Here is a 19464-nt window from a genome sequence, read left to right as displayed (position 1 = left end):
ACAGCTGGACTCAAATGAAGGTGTAGAACCATCTCAAGGATAATCAGAAGAAATGGACAGCACCTGAGTTAAATATATGAGTGTCACAGTAAAGGGTCTGAATACTTAGGGCCATGTGATATTTCAGTTTTTCTTTTTTAATAAATCTGCAAAATGTCAACAATTCTGTGTTTTTCTGTCAATATGGGGTGCTGTGTGTACATTAATGAGGAAAAAAAATGAACTTAAATGATTTTAGCAAATGGCTGCAATATAACAAAGAGTAAAAAATTTAAGGGGGTCTGAATACTTTCCGTCCCCACTGTATAATATATATAAATAATGGATAGATTGAGGGCAGGTATGCCTGGAGGGAACCCACCTCTTCTTAAAAGGTACAGGAATGCACTGGACACCCAGCAATAACACAATGGCAGCAAAGGTGTCCAGTGCGTCCCCTCACCAATTAACCAACAGAACAAACAAACGGCAAACACCACAACCTATAACTGGCCTTTGTAGTAAGGAGCACAGGGCAACACATGCCAAAAGACAGAATAACCCCCAGCTCACTTACCAACCAGCCTGCAACAAACCAAATTGTCCTGTCTAAAGCCTCATACACTCTACTAGTGTACATTGCATTAAGGTGAAAAAAAACACAAGGGTTTACAACCCCTTTAACAGTTCATGGTAAAACCATTTGCCTGACTAATATCCACACTACTTTTATACACATACCAATAAAGCAAAAAGGTAACATGGTAAAAAACCTGGGTCTACATCCTCATACATCTATATTATGTTTTATAGCACACACTCATGTGTTGCCCCACCTGGACCTGTGAAAGGTGAATTCTACCTCCCGATAATGTAATTGCCATTCTCATATATGGCCTCCTATAAGGTCTGTGCATGGTACCAAGACTTTACCATGCCTCATGCACACATGACATTTTTGCCAACTCTCCTAGAAGCCTTTCCTCCCTCCCAAACCTAACCAGGAGGTTTGCAGGGGATACTGAAAATCTCCTTTATTTTACAAACTAGGAGCACGCTTTTCCGCCCAGGGGTCTAAATGTATGCCTGTGAGGCAGGCATGTATATCAACCGGGCCAGTTGGGAAAATTAGGCCAGTCATGAACACCATAAAATCTAATTAAAAAAATAATTGTGGAGAGAAGGAAGAGAAAAGGGATAGGATAAAGGTAAGAGGAATAGAGATGTTTACAACATGTCCTATACAACAGAGCAGTGGTGGTCAACTTTCTTTATATGGGTGGGCCTTAAGTAAATCAGGGGTGAACATAAAGTTAGGTGAAAATTCAGTTTAAGAGAAGGCAGAAACACAGCAGAATGTAGCCAGAGACTATGGGCATATAACAAGAGATGGTCAGAGACTGTGGATATGATACAAGAAAAACTGCAGATATGATACGAGATGACAGACTGCAAATATAATACAAGAGATGGTGAGAGCCTGTGGACATAATACAAGAGATGGTAGGAAAATATGGACATGAAACAAGAGATGGTCAGAGTCTGCAGACATGATACAAGAGATGGTCAGAGTCTGCAGACATGATACAAGAGATGGTCAGAGTCTGCAGCTATGATACAAGAGATGGTCAGAGTCTGCAGCTATGATACAAGAGATGGTCAGAGTCTGCAGACATGATACAAGAGATGGTCAGTCTGCAGCTATGATACAAGAGATGGTCAGAGTCTGCAGACATGATACAAGAAATGGTCAGAGTTTACGGACATGACACAGGAGATGGTCAGAGTCTGCAGACATGACACCTCGATAGCAGGACCTTCTGCTCTCTAGCTCCCTTGTTACCTCATCTCATACTCGCCTTCAGGACTTCTCCAGAGCCTTTCCCATCCTCTGGAACTCCCTGCCCCGGTATATCCGATTAGCCCCTAACCTGTCCACCTTTAGGAGATCCCTGAAAACTCACTTATTCAGGGAAGACTATCCCACACCCACCTAACAACTGCCCCCAAGCCACCCCCATCAAATCATTCCCTGCATCTATTACCTTTTTTACCACCATCCCCTCCCTTTAGAATGTAAGCTCTACGAGCAGGGCCCTCCTGTCCTTTCTGTATTGAACTGTACTGTAATTGTGCTGTCCCCCCCTCTACATTGTAAAGCGCTGTGTAAACTGTCGGTGCTATATAAATCGTGTATAATAATAAAAATAATAATGATGGTGATGATGATACAAGAGATGGTCAGAGAATATGGATATGATGCAAGAGATGGTCAGTCTGTGGACATGATACAATAGATGGTCATAGACTACAGGCGTGATACAAGAGAGGGTTAGAGAGTGTGGACATGCTGCAGAAGCTTGTCAGAGACTGTGAACATGATATAGATCCGGAGTTGATGGAGACTGGGAACATGCTTCAAGAAAATCATAGACTGGAGATGCATTACATGAGACTGCTAGAGATCACTTCTATAAAGAGGGCAATAGGGCACACAAAAGGTGCTAAAAGGGCACTGGTTGGGCATCATGGCAATAAAGGTTATGTAATAGTGTTGTACTGGATCTGTCTTGTGTATTGTTTAATATATTCATCATTATATCATTGATTATGATTCAGTTAAGTCTGTGTTCAAGTGTAAAGAGATATCCGCGCCTTAGTACATAAAATAGCCAGCAGCTGAGCACTATAACCTAGATATCAGGCACAAAGAAAAATGTTTAAATAATAGTGCAGCGCTAGGGCAAAAAGTGCAATTCATGTGAATCACACAACACATGTGATGTGCATACATCCAAAAATGTTATAATAAGGTGCAATTGTGCAATAATTGGTGCAGTTTGAAATGAAATAAATCATAACATATGTGCAATATAATATCACAAGTGCAAACAATGTGCAAACAAAAAGAAAAAGAAAAGTTCATATGCAGCGGATTTTCATCAGAAGGAGTCCCATGAAGTGGGGGTGTATTGAAAATGATGATCAAATGCTTGGCAGGGTGATACCCATCACCACAAATAAAATAAAGGCTTACCAGAAAGCCAGCTACCCCCCTTATTCAGGGAAGTCACAAAGCGCTTTGTTGGATCTGTGATCCACAGAAAATATGTCCTGACGTCTCTCCCCAGTAGCCTCAGAAGATACACACCAGGAACTTCACAGCTGATCAGGGTATGATGTTTTAGAAAAGCCACAGAGCCGGAGTATATAGAGAGACAAAAAGACTCCACATAGTATAATATTGTCTCCTCTTTGCAGTTTATTAGCAGCAGTGCATATACACGGGATAGCAAATGTTCAAGCTGAGAACATGTCTCAATCCAAACACTTCCTTAAAATCCAGACAGCAATCGCATATGCGCAGTAGCGTATGTACATGTCTGTGTTTAGCCAGGTCAAGATGGACCACAGACTTCTGGCAACATCAAGCAATTGCTATTTTGGCTGCCAAAAATATGCAGGAGATGAGTCTACCAGTCCCCTTGGGGATACTTGGAAATATGGTACTTAATAAAGCATCCATAGGTGAGATTCTGTACATTTTAGCAATGCGTGGCCGTTGATCTTCTTGAGCATGAACATACTATAAGAGATGTGCTAAGCCAGGCATATAATTTTATTGTATTTTGTTTTCTATGTAAACTATGGGGTGGATTTCCTAAAGGCAAACAGACTGTGCACTTTGCAAGTGCAGTTGCACTCATTTTCCCTGGAGCTTAGTGAATGTAAGGAAGCTTCCTTTTGTAAAGAATACCCAATCAGGTGAAAGGAAAATAAATAAAAACAGTATTTTTGCTTTGCGCATGATTTGATGATGGAAAGCACCGCATTTACTAAGCTCTGGGGAAAATGAGGGCAACTGCACTTACAGAGTGGTCTATTTGCCTTTAGTAATTGAAATTTAAAAAGATGTTGCGCTAGAAACGCAGCTAGTGCAATATGGAAATAGTTCCAAGGTCCAGGTGTGCCGGTAAGTAAAGTTAATTTACTGCTGAGACCCGACCAGGGTTTAGGGGTTCTGGTCTGTATCAGTGTGGACAGCCAGCTGTAGAGAGCAGAAGCGACTCTGAGGATATGGGTGAGAGAGAGAGAGAGGAGCGGCGCCACTCTGAGTGCAGTATGTCAGTTAAAATTCAATGTTTAATAAAAATAAGATCAACTCACAACTTGGTAAGATATAATGAGCTTGGCATAAGTAGCTTGGGCTCCTGTAGTCCAGTTGGGCAGCGGTGGTGGTCAGTAGTTCCCGGCGGCTCCGGTGGTTCCCAAGGGTCCGAGGCTGAAGACGGTCACACAACAAGCACGTCAGCGGTGATGGACGGGAGGCGTGGTCGAGCTTGCGTTTGGAGCATGCGTGCTCCTACATTAGGCATATAAATATGCACAAAGCAAGGTCCATAAAGACACAGATGAGCGAGTTTGGGGTGGAGTAACTTGACTGGCCTGTACCTCAACCCGACAGAACACCTTTGGGATGAATTAGAGAAAAGACTGCGAGCCAGGCCTTCTCCTCCAACATTAGTGCCTGACCTCACAAATGTGCTTCTGGAAGAAGAGTCAAACAATCCCATAGACCCACTGCTAAACCTAAATCCCAATACTTTTGACAATATAGTGTATGAGTATCCCTAGAATGTCTAAACGAACATTAAAATTATTTGGTTGGTTGAGCAATTTTCTTTAGTTGGACGAGCAATAATCACACGTGTAGCTCTATCCTTACTAATACAATCTGGAGAATTTGGCAGAAGAAGCATAACGTGTTGCCTTTGGTTTCATTATAGCCTTCACTTTGAAAATGTTTACTGAAGAACAGAAATTTAGAACAGTATTTATTTATGCAGAGAAGTGAAGGTATGAAAATTATTTTCCTCTTGTATGAAAGAAAATTCAGCGGCTTCCTTACCTCGCATAGCTGCACAATGAAGAATACGGAATCTTTAACAATTTTAATTGAATCTTTAGTATTCAGGACGTGTTCACAACAATGATTAGACTGACCTTGTAAATTTTATTCTTGGGGTATGTGAAATGCCTGATTTTTTATTGCAGGAAATGTCTCCAAATGAAATTTAATGGGCAAAACTGAATCCATTTGAGTAAAGCCGTGTCCAATTCCATACCCTACATATATTTTGAGTGTTACAGAGCTTAATAAACTGCACTAAAAAGTAAAGAAAGAAAGTTAAATAACTTTGGTCTAATTAAAAAGCAGGATCTTGCTGTAAAAAAAAAAAAATGATCTCTGCATATAGCCAATTAATAATTTTACCTTCTTTTTCAGTAAAAAAAGGAATATTCTTACTCATATATACGGTAGTAATCAACAAGTACCCCTATAAACTGGCAGTTCGCCATGCTAAGTAACAGCAATGCTAATGCAAAAGCAAAGCAGGGAAAGCGCCTACTGAACCATACGGTCGCTGATTATTTTTATTTTATTTTTATCCTGAAGTGCAACGAGAAAGAAACAAAGATCCAAAATTGTATATTTTCGTAAATGTAACCAGCAGTAACGGGTTTTAAGTAACCACATGAAGTAAGTCTTGTATGCTGTCAAAGCTGTCGTTATTTTTTAATGATAATTCAGCTATGTTTTATGCTTGTGCTGTGTAATTTGGCCCCCTCTAACACCTGAAATACCTGGCTGATCCTGCCTGGCTATACCCTTTCCCCTGTACGCTGCCTCCGATATATCAGGGCTGCTGAGCCCTGACACCGTTGCCAGTGTACGTGCCTCCGTCATATGCTGCCCTGCTCGCCTGTGTCTCCTCTGTCCTCATCCCCACCTTCCCTCCCTGTCTGCTTGTACCAGTGCCTGCCCCCCACTCCTGCTGCTCTCATATCTGCAGCTAAATCCTCCCATCCTCTCTGTACTATAATAAGTGTCCCTGTGTAATGTAAACAAATCTGCCGATCTGTAACTATATGACCGCGGCTCCCGGCGCTCTGCTGACTGTTGGCTCTTTCTCTCCTCTCTCCCCCTCCTCCCTGGCTGACGTCAGCAGGAGGGCTCGGCCACTGGAACTGTGAGCCGAGAGAGAAGAGAGCTGACAAGTCAGCTGAGCATCGGGAGCCGAGCTTATATTAGGTACAACCCAGCAGATTTTTTACAATACACAGGCACAGGGACACTTATTATTATGGTAAAGAGGGGATGGGCGGATTTGAAAGAAGTGGGTTAGCAACCACTTTAATGCTAGCCATATTCCTTAAAGGATAAATTCATCTTTTGTACCATGTTTCATGTTACACCCATATTCTGGGTGTAACACGTCACATGTTAATGTAGCAGCAACTCCCGCACCCCCCTGATCCCCTGTCGTGACAGAGAGCGAAGGATCTTCTCCCTGCACTCGCTGTCACAATTGTTTTTAAAACGTGGCCCTGGAGGGTTCCGTCCACCCGGCCGCAGGGCCGGATTTGCCACAAGGCCACCGAGGCCAGGCCTCGGGGCGGCAGTGGTGTAGGGGCGGCGCCGCCCCTGCAGCGACTTCGCGGCCGCCCCCCCTTTCGTGCTGCCTATTAAAGTCTATTATGGGCACCAGTGCCCATAGAAAACATGGCCGCGAGCCGACCACGCAACTGCGCATGCGCCGTTCCGAAGCCGGCCGGGCTCGGGAAAGCTCGTAAGCGCTCGGCCGGGCGGCGCATGCGCAGTAGCGTGATTGCGCCGCCTGGCGCCATTTTAAAAAAAATCGAGAGTAGCTAGTAATGTCAGCGGTGCGGCGGCGGGGAGAGAGATGACATCTCTCATTGCCCGCACCGCTGTTCCGCCCTCCTCCTTCTGATGACAGGCAGCATGGCAAGGGACATCCCAATCTGGTGGCAAGTGACATCCCCATCTGGTGGCAGGGAGCATGGCAAGTGACATCCCCATCTGGTGGCAGGCATGGTGGCAAGTGACATCTCCATCTGGTGGCAGGCATGGTGGCAAGTGACATCCCCATCTGGTGGCAGGCATGGTGGCAAGTGACATCCCCATCTGGTGGCAGGCATAGTGGCAAGTGACATCCCCATCTGGTGGCAGGCAGCGTAGCAAGTGACATCCCCATCTGGTGGCAGGCAGCGTAGCAAATGACATCTCCATCTGGTGGCAGGCAGCGTGGCAAGTGACATCCCCATCTGGTGGCAGGCAGCGTGGCAAGTGACATCCCCATCTGGTGGCAGGCAGCGTGGCAAGTGACATCCCCATCTGGAGGCAGGCAGCGTGGCAAGTGACATCCCCATCTGGTGGCAGGCAGCGTAGCAAGTGACATCCCCATCTAGTGGCAGGCAGCGTGGCAAGTGACATCCCCATCTGGTGGCAGGCAGCGTGGCAAGTGACATCCCCATCTTGTGGCAGGCAGCGTGGCAAGTGACATCCCCATCTGGTGGCAGGCAGCGTGGCAAGTGACATCCCCATCTGGTGGCAGGCAGCGTGGCAAGTGACATCCCCATCTGGTGGCAGGCAGCGTGGCAAGTGACATCCCCATCTGGTGGCAGGCAGCGTGGCAAGTGACATCCCCATCTGGTGGCAGGCAGCGTGGCAAGTGACATCCCCATCTGGTGGCAGGCATGGTGGCAAGTGACATCCCCATCTGGTGGCAGGCATGGTGGCAAGTGACATCCCCATCTGGTGGCAGGCATAGTGGCAAGTGACAAGAGATGGTGGCAAGTGACACGCTCAGGGCTCCCAATGATTCTGCATTATGGTGAGTTGAAATATTTCAGTTTATATTACAATGTAATGATAGAAATAATGTGTTTCAATTATCCTGACACCATAACAACCATGGTGCCGGGGATGATTGAAGCACTAACACCAGCCATTGCCTTGAAAATTTGCCTGCGAAAAATCCTTACCCCTCGCGCGCTTACCCTGAAGTATTTTTAGTCTGTACGATTAAAGCCAGTTATTTTCAGTGTTCTCGCGTATGGAGATATGTTTTTAATTGATCTATTGTAGAAGTCATCGATAAAAGACGTGGTGTGTGTGTGTGTGTGTGTGTGTGTGTGTGTGTGTGTGTGTGTGTGTGTGTGTGTGTGTGTGTGTGTGGGGGGGGGGGGCGGCATTGAAGGACCCGGCCTTGGGGCAGCAAAGGGAGTAAATCCAGGCCTGCCCGGCCGCGTTATTCATTCACAAAATTCTTTGGATGCGAGAACTACAAGTACCGACACCCTTTGTGGCTGTCTGCTTGTAGTTCTCAATAAACTACCAGGGTGCTGTTAAGCGCTCTAGGTAGTTCATTGATGCTTCCTGTCAGTGTGTAACTACCTGCCCATACGAGCTATGAGCAGACAGCTTACACTGACAGTTTGCTAGAGCCCTGCATTGCACCTGCAATCTGCTAATTGTGGGTGCAATGCTTTATTGGCTCCTAGCAAAAAAAAAACAAAAAAACAAATACACATTTTTTTTACCTGCAAAAAGATATGCATTTATTGTTTTTTTTTTTTTTTTTTTTACAAGGGTGAATTTATCCTTTAAAGCCCAATACAACCCTTGGTATAACTGTAATGCAGTCAGGTTGCATATACAGTAAAAAATATGTGGCTCTTTTACTTAACTGCTAAATGTTGCAGCAAGTGTTAAATTACCCTGTGCCAGAAGCACATTTGAGAAGTGGACCACAACTCTTATGCCCTGTACACACGGTCGGATTTTCCGACGGAAAATGTGTGATAGGACCTTGTTGTCGTAAATTCCGACCGTGTGTAGGCTCCATCACACATTTTCCATCGGATTTTCTGACACACAAAGTTTGAGAGCAGGATATAAAATTTTCCGACAACAAAATCCGTTGTCGGAAATTCCGATCGTGTGTACACAAATCCGACAGACAAAGTGCCACGCATGCTCAGAATAAATAAAGAGATGAAAGCTATTGGCCACTGCCCCGTTTATAGTCCCGACGTACGTGTTTTACGTCACTGCGTTTAGAACAATCGGATTTTCCGACAACTTTGTGTGACCGTGTGTATGCAAGACAAGTTTGAGCCAACATCCGTCTGAAAAAATCCTAGGATTTTGTTGTCGGAATGTCCGAACAAAGACCGACCGTGTGTACGAGGCATAATACAATAGAGTGCCTTGGCTCTTTAGCGGTCCAACAACACCCTCTGTCCCTGAACTGCGATATTGGTTGGCGCAGTGTGTGGGGTTGTGTTGTACCACTGGAGAGTCGCTGCTTTATGTAAGAGAGACAGTCCAGGTCTCCCATGCATTTTAACCCTTGCTACATGGTAGCTGAAAAAAAAGCTTTTACTGTGTGTGTGGCCACATATTTATTACTACATATGCATCCTGACTATATTACAGTATTAGTGAGAGATCAATTGGGCTTTAAAGGTAATTTAGTCTTTGAAACATTTTTTCTATAGATAAATGTAAAATAAATTAGCTTGATCAAAATAATCTTATCAATGTGGTAATGTTTTAAAAACTCTGTTACTATGAATAATATGTGATTATACTGTAAATGTAAATAGGGGCAGCTATATTTGCTCAGCTTCCTGATTTACAATGCTACACATAAAATACACAAATTACGGTAATACAGATCTGTATTCATCATTAAAGTATTCTTTTGGCAAAAGTAATGGAGACAGTGTACGTGGAACCAGCCACTTGCAATTTCTGCACAGCAGAGCTCAGAAGCAGCACAAGGAGTCAAAGCGTTGTGTTGCAGTGCTCATCTGCTAATAAAAAGGGCACAAGGATAGGAGGAGAGAACAGAGTGACAAAAAAATTTGGTACTGTAATTTGTCTCCTTCTCCCACAGCTGTCCAATCACGGGCTGGGGGAGGGACAAGACCTGTAAGTGTTCCTCAACTACAGCAGAGAAAAATAAGGTCTCCTGCCCTGCCAGACAGGGCTGTACTGTGTAGCAGAGCTGTGTATGTTTCAAAGCTGGATGAATAAAAATACAAATACTTTGGCAGGTAAAACAGCTTCTATATGTATTTCACGTGTGCCCAGCTGTTTGCCTGGAGATCAGCTTCAAACCAGAGAAAGCCATCATTTTCCATTTAGATACAGATGATCGCCCTGGTGCAACTGGGAGATGTAGTGCACCAAGGGAGTTTTTCAACCCCGTACAAAGCTCATATTTTCTAGCCAATGAGGCATGCGACCTATCCACTGACAATATAGATGATTCACAAGAACTTTATAAATAATCAGACACTGACTGCGAGGACTGGCAGACGAGCTGCTAACATGATAGGAGCTTTAGGGAAAACCCATCAAATCTGCAGCATTTTCCATTTCCTCTAGCTGCTTGGCTGGACTCCTGAGAGGCACTTCTGAACGTCAATCTTTCGGATATCATTTTCAAAAGCGTTCATCTGCGGAGAAGTTTTTATTCCGACGTCTGCAAGCTCAGCACTTTCATCTTGCCCGCCAGTGTTCTAATTAAGAAAAATTAGCCTTTCTAAGATGCCGAGCGTCACAGTATACTGCAGCGTGCGCAGAATAATTGCCTGTTTGTTTACGCCGTGCTCTATTTAAACAATGATGGCTTTCATTTAAGTCAGGCAACAACAGAAACAAAGAGTTTTACATTTTTGGTAGAGAAAGCATAAAAGGTTTAGAGAAGACATTGGGTGCCTGAGACAAAGCGCATTGAGGATCGGCACAAACCTTCACTGACTTGATAGACCACTTTACTCTCTTGGGGGTCTGCACACGCAGGTTCTTCCTCCAGTCCCGTCAGCCTGTACATGGGTTCAGGAACAGGTGGCTCCCACTCTATAGGAACACAAATGTCAGATATTATTAGAGGATAACGTTACCTTTAATACTTTTTTTAATTAAAGCTCAAACTCCGGAAAAAGATAATTTTACTACAAGATTTGTGTATGGTCCTTCTATTTATAAACCTTTGTATATGTATATGGATTCTGGATGTGGATGTCTTCCAACAGTTTGAGTTTTTCTTAGTTCCCCCAGATAATACAGCTCCTGACCTTGGACTCTCTGTGGAGATCAATGCTGCAGTTCTGATAGACCTTTGATGTCCAATCTGTGGCCTAGGGGCCACATTCCGCCCTTTGGCACTTGTTCTTGGACCATCAGGCCCATGTTGACAACAGTCTGTTTTATTTATTAAGGCGTTTACTCGGACCAGTGAGGGGATATTTTTTTAAAGTGGCTTCTAATAGTTGGTTTGGCTTATTTCTTCTGTGCCATCCAGTGGTGGCCCGTCCATTAGGGGCGCACGGGCACTGCCCCCCCCATCCATGTGTCCAGAGCCCTAATCTACATGCAGGGTGCCGGACGCATGGATTCCAATGGGGTTTTTTTTTTTTTTTAAGCACGTGATTAGAGCCAGAGGCTTTAATAGGCTTCAAAAAAGGGGGGGGCTTGGGGCGCAGAGCACTGCACCCTGAACCCACCCAGTTGTATGACAATAGCGAATGAATATTTGCTATTGTTACACTGATTCTCCTCCCGGCCAATCAGGAAGCGGGTCCTGAGACCTGTCATCCGGCTGAAAGGATAAGCACGAGAAGCCGCTACCCGGAGGGAAGCGCTGTGTGGGGCCGACTGATGGGGGGGGTTGTGGGTGACCCAACCGAATGGGGAAGGGGGAGCTGTGGGTGCATTGCTTGCACCCCCTTCAAATAGAAAACCACCAGCCGCCACTGGTACCATCTATTCCCAAATTGGAACTTCCCTTCCTCCCCCTCATCTGATAATGCCACCAATACTCTATTGTAGATAGTTCAATAAAGACATTTAAAGATTCTTGCCTCCTATTTGTTTGTGTTGCCACATGCTAATGCTTGCTCCTTCTCATATTCCACACTCCCTTTTTCAAATGAAGACATCATTAGAGGCCGCCACCTTCTTCTGCATTTTTGCCGCCAGCCCACTGATGATGTCAGCACCAGTTATCCTGAATGAGCAGTATGAGATCTGGCAGAGTTCAGCCATTTCTGTGTTTATTAAAAGTCAGCAGCTACAAATAAGTGTAGCTGCTGACTTTTAATAAACACACACTTACCTATCCCAGGATCCAGCGATACAGCCGCCTGAAGCCTTGCTTTTCTCCCCCGCCTCTCGCCAGCATCACTAGGTGTGGGCACCCGGCTGTGACAGCTTGCGGCTTCACAGCCGGGTGCGCACTACAAAATTAAGGTATACAAATAATATTGCACTGAAATAACTCTGCTGGGAACTGGGATTTAGTGTTCTCAGCACAACCCTGTGTCCTATGTATAAGTTTTAATGTAAGAGCAGATACCATCCTGTTTGCTATTGTTGTTAACCAGAAAATTTTCTTCTGCCCCCCTTTTTGATTAAAGGCCACCATACATGTCTCAATTTTATAGATTTCTCCCACCCACTGCATTGTCACCAGGACTGAAAGTGAACGAAAATCCAAAATTTGACAGTTCTCATCAATATAGGTTAAGTGACCTGTTCCAATCACAGTCCTGAATGACCTGTGACGTGTCACAGGGAGGGAGGGTGAGAGGAGAACTTTTGCTGGAGTCGCCTAGGCGGCCCGAGTGGAAGTGGGAGCTGGGTATCTGTCAAAACTAGGTACCCGCTCCCCCCCCCCCAACAAAATTACATGCCAAATGTGGCATGTCAGGGGGTCAGGAGTCCTTAAAGCAGAAGTTCCACTTTTGGGTGAAACTCGGCTTTAAGCACATTATACTACCCAACACTAACATTGCTGAAGCCAAAGCAATGTATGAACAAGGTATTAAGTATAAAAAAAAATGCCCCCCAAGATCTCGCAGTTTACAGATTAGGTCTACCTGGATTGCACTTGTAAAAAAGCCTCCCTAGGATGCAACTATAAGGCCTTGGATTTGTCACAGGTGTCCCAATAGACAGGAACTGGAAAAACATTTATTGTACATAAAATTAAAAAAACTATTTTCAAAATAATGAATGTAAGACAACTTCACATCAGCATGCAAAAAGGGTCTGCTTTTTTTTTGTTTTTTTGTTTTTTTTTATACAGCTGCTGTTTTTTTTATTAGGTCTGCGTTAGAGGGACTGTATGGAGCACAAATGTGGAAGCACTGATTTGTATAGGGGCTGTAATAGCAATGATGCATAGCGCGTTCACGTCAAGTCTATGACTGTCTGCTGAAGCATGTCTCCAGTCTCCAACAATTCCTATAGTATGTCCTGCAGCAGGGGTCTCAAACAGGCGGCCCTCCAGCTGTTGCGAAACTACAAGTCCCATAATGCCTCTGCCTGTGGGAGCCATGCTTGTAACAGTCAGCCTTGCAATGGCTCATGGGACTTGTAGTTTCATAACAGCTGGGGGGCTGCCAGTTTGAGACCCCTGTCCTGCAGTCTCAGACCAACTTCTGTAGCATGCCCATAGTCTATGACCATCTTCTATTGCTTGTCTGCAGTGTCTTGACAGCTTTCTGTTGCACTGAATTGAATGAATATTATATGCAGTCCTTTGGTGATGTAGAGGCTACACTTGAATCCTCTTTTTTAAGAAAATTGTCAGACACTGTAGGACTCTGGCGTAGGTGTCCTGTCTCCACCCTGCTTCCACTCAGCCATTAACATAATGCTGTCTGCGGCCATGTCTTTTGTGAGTGGTTGAGTGGTCAGAAGGGTAGAGACACAAGCGCATGTGTCAAATGGACACGCAGCAGTGATATCTGCAACAAGATTGAAGTACAACGGGAACTCAACTATCCAGGAGAGGTTGGAGAAGACCCTCTCTTTCTCTGTTAGAAGAAAGCCAGCATCCATATTACTACAAGATTAAAGGTATACAAATAATATTCCACTGAAATAACTCTGCTGGGAACTGGGATTTAGTGTTCTCAGCACAACCCTGTATCCTATGTAAAAGTGTTAAAGTAAGAGCAGATACCATCCTGTCTGCTATTGTTATTAACCAGAAAATGTCCTTCTGTGCCCTTTTTTGATTAAACCATACATGACTCGATTTTTTTATTTTTTTTTATAGATTCCCCCACCCACACTAATTGCACTGTCACCAGGACTGAGTGTGAAGGAAAATCCAAAATTTGACATTTCTCATCAGTATAGGTGAAGTGACCTGTTCCAATCACAGTCTTTTCCGTGGAGACATCTGTTCCAATGACAGCTAAGACGAGATATCTCTTCACTTTGAAGGAATTCTGTTATGTTTCTGGAACAGGAGGTGAAGGAAAATCTCCCCAACAAAACAAACTTTTTGTCTTATCAGCATTTTAATTACCGTAGTCATGTCTTAACAATTTTTACAAGCTTTTCTGATTTTTAAAAATTTTGGTCAGGTTTAATTTTGGATGTTTTTTGAAACTGTAATGTTATACTTTTATCACAGAATTTTATGTAGTAGATAACCATCATTGTATTTATCTTGTAAAGTTCTTCAAGCCCCTGAAAATCTGTTGTGTGTCCCTGTATTATTAATCAATACCAACATTAAAAAAAAATTGTGGGACTCTTAGTTCCTTAGTTTAACATTGTCATTGGACTTTCTATATGGGGATTCTAATTTATAGGTAACTGTTTGTTACATAGTTAGTCTGGTTGAAAAATGTTAATCCAGCTCGACCAATGGAGGGGGAAAGAAAATATACAACCCTATATACACAATTGTTTACCCACAGTTGATCCAGAGGAAGGCAAAAAAAAAACAAACAAACCATAATGCATGTTCCAATTTGCTCCAGCAGGGGGAAAAAAATCCTCCCTGATCCCCCAAGAGGCAATCAGATATTCCCTGGATCAACTTTACCTATAAATATTAGTACCCAGTTATATTTATATTTAGGAAAGAATCCAGGCCTTTTTAAAACAATCTACTGAGCTGGCTCTATTGCACATTTTCACAGCTCTTACTGTGAAGACGCCTTTCCATATTTGGAGATTAAATCTCTTTTCCTCCAGATGTAAAGGGTGCCCCCTTGTCCTCTGTGATGAACTTAAGGTGGATAACTCAACAACAAGTTCACTATATAGACCCCTTATGTATTTATGCATGTTGATAATATCCCCCTTAAAAAGGAGGTCCAGCCTGGGTGAACAAAATTAAAGTCAGCAGCTACAAATACTGAATATTAGGGCACTTACCTGTCCAGGGAGCTTGCAATGTCGGCACCCAAGCTGATCTTCTGATTGACTCCCGGGTGCTGCCACCACCGTTCCTTTCGGCTTCACAGCTGGTTCCCTATTGCCCATGCGCAAAGCTCGCTGCGCTTTCTAATTGGCCCAGCGGCAGGGGAAGGAGGAGGGGGGCCAAACTTCTGGGAGATCGGGCTGCAGCCCCCGTCTCCGGAAGTGGGGAAGGGGACCTGTCGAAAACAGGTCCCCGTACCCCCCACCCCGCTGAAAGGTGCCAAACAAGGCACTCGGAGAGGGGGAGTAAGCTCTACTTTTGGTTGGAACTCCGCTTTAATCTCCCCTTCTCAAGAGAGAATAAATTCAGTTCAGTTTAGTTAATCTTTCCTCATAGCTGAGCTCCTCCATGCCTCTTGGATGCCCTTCTCTGCACTTTCTTCAGATCCGCAATATCCTTTTTGCAAACTGGTGCCCAAAACAAACTGGTTTGTGTTGAGAGTATGCTCAACGGAGCCATTGTATAACAGCTAAACCATGAATTTCCTTCACTAAGGAGAGATTTTTTGCCACTTTCTATGGGAACTATAGACCTATGCACTGCTACCATAACAGCTGCTCATGCCTTATTTTTTATGGGTGGAGAAAATAAAGGTTCTTATTAAAAAGTGAAGAACTATTGAGTGTTTTTTTTTTTTTTTTCTTGATGCGGTAATTTGTAGGAGAGATGTACAAGTGGCATAATCCGCTGGGTATAAGGGATTTCATTTAAAGAGAACTTGTGCTGTTTTTGATCTCACATTTCATGCGGGTCATAAACTATATACCAGGTGAGAGAGGTGTGGGTGGAGCACTGAAGGTGGAGGAGTGGAATAGTGGACATGTTTGCACATATATAAAAGCACATTGAGTGTTACAAATGAAGAGCTAGATGATCATGCATGGACTTGATATGCATGATATAGGTTTTATTTATGATTTTTGTGACACCAATGTAATGCTATTTTAATGTAAAGCTCTACACCATTTTACTTTTTTATTCTGCCATTTCTACTGTGCTTCTGGGTCAGAAAGTGAAAGAATAAAAAAGAAAAAAAAACAGTTTTGGCTTTAGATATAATTTAAACAGTTAGTTAATCTACCAAAAAACTGCCTATGCGGGTAAGGCATACCTCCCAACATTTTGAGATGGAAATGAGGGACACCTATTAACATATGTAGGCATAGGGCACGCCCCCTGCCACACCCCCTTAAAAGGAGAATAAACCAAAAAAAGGTTAATTAAATCCACAAGGACTTTTTTTTAATCACTACTATTCCTTTATATTGGCTTTTAAAATGTACAAATGCAGCAATTTAGAAATTGGATGAAAGGTGTAGCACTGGGAAAAACTTTTTGAAAGAAAAAAAAGTGCATTTTATATACACCTATATGGATCTGACCAAAATGAGGGACAAATGAGGGGAAAAGAGGGACAGAGGGACATTGCTCCAAATCAGGGACAATCCCTCAAAATCAGGGACAGTTGGGAGGTATGGGTAAGAGGTCCCTGTAGATAAAAACAAAAAAGAAAACAGGTAAAAACAAAGTGTGCAGATATGACCACCAGTAAATAATGTCTTTGCTATAGGTGTAGTAGGCCATTTACGTACCTACTGAAGCCTAGCCGAAAAAAACTACCAGAGATGGCATTATCCCATCCTGCTTTGTTGCTAAAACACTCCCAGCTGATTACAACCCCCTCACATGTGCTCTTTCTCTCCTGTCCTGAATGGTTGAGCTCAAAGCTCAACCATTTCGCAATAGAGCAAATAGTAGACCACACATGTGCAGGAGGTTTTTCAGAGCTCCCTCTCGCTCTGTGATGTTGGGGGTGAACAGTAATGGCTGGTTTTAACAATATCCTAGCAACAAAACAGGATGGAATGATGCCATCTTTGGAAATTTTTCAGCGAGGCTTTGGAAGGTACGTAAATGACCTACACTTATATCAAGGACATTATCCAATTTTAGTCAAAGCTGCACAGTTTGTTTTTATCTCCAGGCGCCCCTTACCTGCATAGGCATTTTTTTTAGCAAAGGTGAACTAACCCTTAAAAGTTGAGTAAAGTTAATTTTAAGACTACTCGTCAGTACAGATGTCCTAACTTGCTTTCAGGTACTGGAATGTTGGAACAGCAGGCCTTAATACTGTCCCCTCTCTGCCCCCCTACATATCCTGCATATATTATTTCCTATTATTTCATCCATTATAAGGATGTCAATGCAATATTGTTACAGTGCCTATCTCTGGTAATTTTCTAATGATAACCCCAGATTCACATCTATGCATGCTGCCTCCAGTGCAGTAATCATAAAGTAATCAACACAAGGTAAAAGGCTGCAGCAATGGTTGGTCTGTGTCAGACATTTGTGAACACAGCCAAGGACTGCACAGGCACTAAAATGTATATGACTGTGTTATCTCTGTTTTCTTGAATCTGAGGCTATCATCTCTAGATCTAATGCTAGGTATACTCTAAAGTCTGTTTTATGACTACTTACCGATATGCTCAATCTTCTCCCTTAGAACCTGGCATTCGTACGGCCACCGTGGGAGCTGATAGAAGCTGGCTAAGGATACGCCATACAGATCTCGTGGAGATTTCAATCGTGCTACCCTCTTACCAGAATGGTAGTCAAACACAACCTGGGTAGTGCGTGGAGGGCAGGGGTGAAAAAACGAGCCTGCTGAATGAAGAAAAAAAAAAAACTTTACAATGATATGTCAAGGGCATTTGATCATTTGTTTGATGTAAAAAAATAAAAAATACATTTAAAAAAGTATATGGAAAGTTGTGTGGGGTGGAGGTGGGGTGCTGCCTACTCCCAACCTTCAACAACAAACTCTCCTTCCTCTATCCCAGTTGACAAGAAATGCTTAATCTGGGAACACATGGATCAAAGTTCAGGTAGTTCAGCAGGAACAGGCTGAATTTCAATCTCTGTTGCACAGAAGCCAATTGTTAGATCAACTTCTGTCGAACGATCCTGCTGGAAAACTAGCATTTGATCAGCTGCTGCAGTCAAGGGCTGCAGCACTGATCAGTGTAGTCTGACAGAGGAGGAGTCCCCACTGTCAGAATACAATAACACAGCAGGGAGATTCCTGCATCCACATCGCTCACGTGGATGCAGGAATCCATGAGTTTTTTTTCATTCAGCCCGCTGGTTGAACAAAAAAAAAAAAAAAAAATCACAGTGTGTACCCAGCTTTAGTCTAGCCAGAGATGGACTAAAGCTAGCCATACATGACTTGATTTTTCTCTTGTTGAGCCCACGGGATGAACAGGAGAAAATACATTGATTCACTCAATGACTCCCAGCCACAGCACCTAGGACTGCCTGGATGCAAGAGTGCTGCTGAACAATGACTGATGCGGTCAATAATTTTCCATTCATTTTTAAACCAAACTTTGCTGTCCCAGGTGGATCTTGCATGGTCACCAATGGCTCGAATTTTGGCTGATTCAGCAGGAATCGGTCCAAATTCAAGCTGTCTACAGCCAGCATAAGACAGATTGGGGTCCTATGCAAGAAAACTTTTCAACCCCCCCCCCCCCCTATTTCCCTTTGATTGCGTAGGACTGCAATAGACAAGAAGGAGAAATCTGCTATTTGCATTATCTGCACTTACGGAGCCCCCATATCATCAGAAACCATATGCCTACAAATCCATCTACGCTTGTGAAGTGACAGGTAAGAGCACAGCTTTGACTAGTTGTGCTCCACAATAGCTTACTGCAGGAGCATGAAGATTATAGCTGGGCCCCCTGGACATTCACCGGGTCCTAGGCTCCTGGACCTGTCCAGGTTGCCTTGTGGATGATCTGGTTTCTGGTTCTGAGAAACACAACAACAGAACCTAATGTCAAGGCCACAAAATGCGTGCTAAGGATGTTTGCAAAAACATAAAAGAATAGGAAATTCAAGAATAGGGAAAGTACAAAATTTGGCAGACTTTATTATACACAGGAATGTGTTACTGACAGTCAGCAACGTTTGACAAGAGTACCCGTGTGCCCAATCTGGCTGCCCTGACATGCTAGGCCACGGTCTGGGTTGACTATGCAAAAATAAGTCCCTCCATGTGCCAACACTAGGCAGAGTCAGATTCCTAATAGTGTGCAGACAAAATGGGACAGTAGACATTTACCAACTCCAAAGTTTACCACTGTACTTTTCTTTGCCCTGTCCCATAACATTGCTTTGTTTTGGGTATTGTGGCACCTCTCTGCATTTAGCAGCATCCTGACATTAGAACGTCATGTTAAAAGCTAACTGATGTCTGTGTTGCCTGTAACGGCAATGAGTTCTTTTCATTTCCTAAACTGTAATTTGTCTAGAGGTGCTCAGACAACACCAGTGTGTATGTACCCTTATTGTGAAAATTACAATGTAG

The 19464-nt window shown here is 43.5% G+C and overlaps 1 protein-coding gene across 1 annotated transcript in view; it reads right to left on the bottom strand.

Annotated features, from left to right (window-relative positions):
* Nucleotides 1–19464, bottom strand: part of AGBL3 (AGBL carboxypeptidase 3) — a 204412-nt gene that overhangs the window by 117765 nt on the left and 67183 nt on the right. Inside the window, exons 4-5 of the mRNA XM_073621778.1 lie at nt 17568–17753; nt 10607–10714 (exon numbers count right to left, since the gene is read on the bottom strand). Coding sequence (XP_073477879.1) covers nt 10607–10714; nt 17568–17753 — 294 coding nt within the window. The remainder of the gene's footprint in view (nt 1–10606; nt 10715–17567; nt 17754–19464) is intronic.

The sequence above is a fragment of the Aquarana catesbeiana genome, linkage group LG03 (assembly GCF_042186555.1).
Source record: "Aquarana catesbeiana isolate 2022-GZ linkage group LG03, ASM4218655v1, whole genome shotgun sequence".
Taxonomy (NCBI): Eukaryota; Metazoa; Chordata; class Amphibia; order Anura; family Ranidae; genus Aquarana; species Aquarana catesbeiana.
Note: the sequence above shows the minus strand (reverse complement) of the source record. Positions and strands in the feature narration are given on the sequence as shown.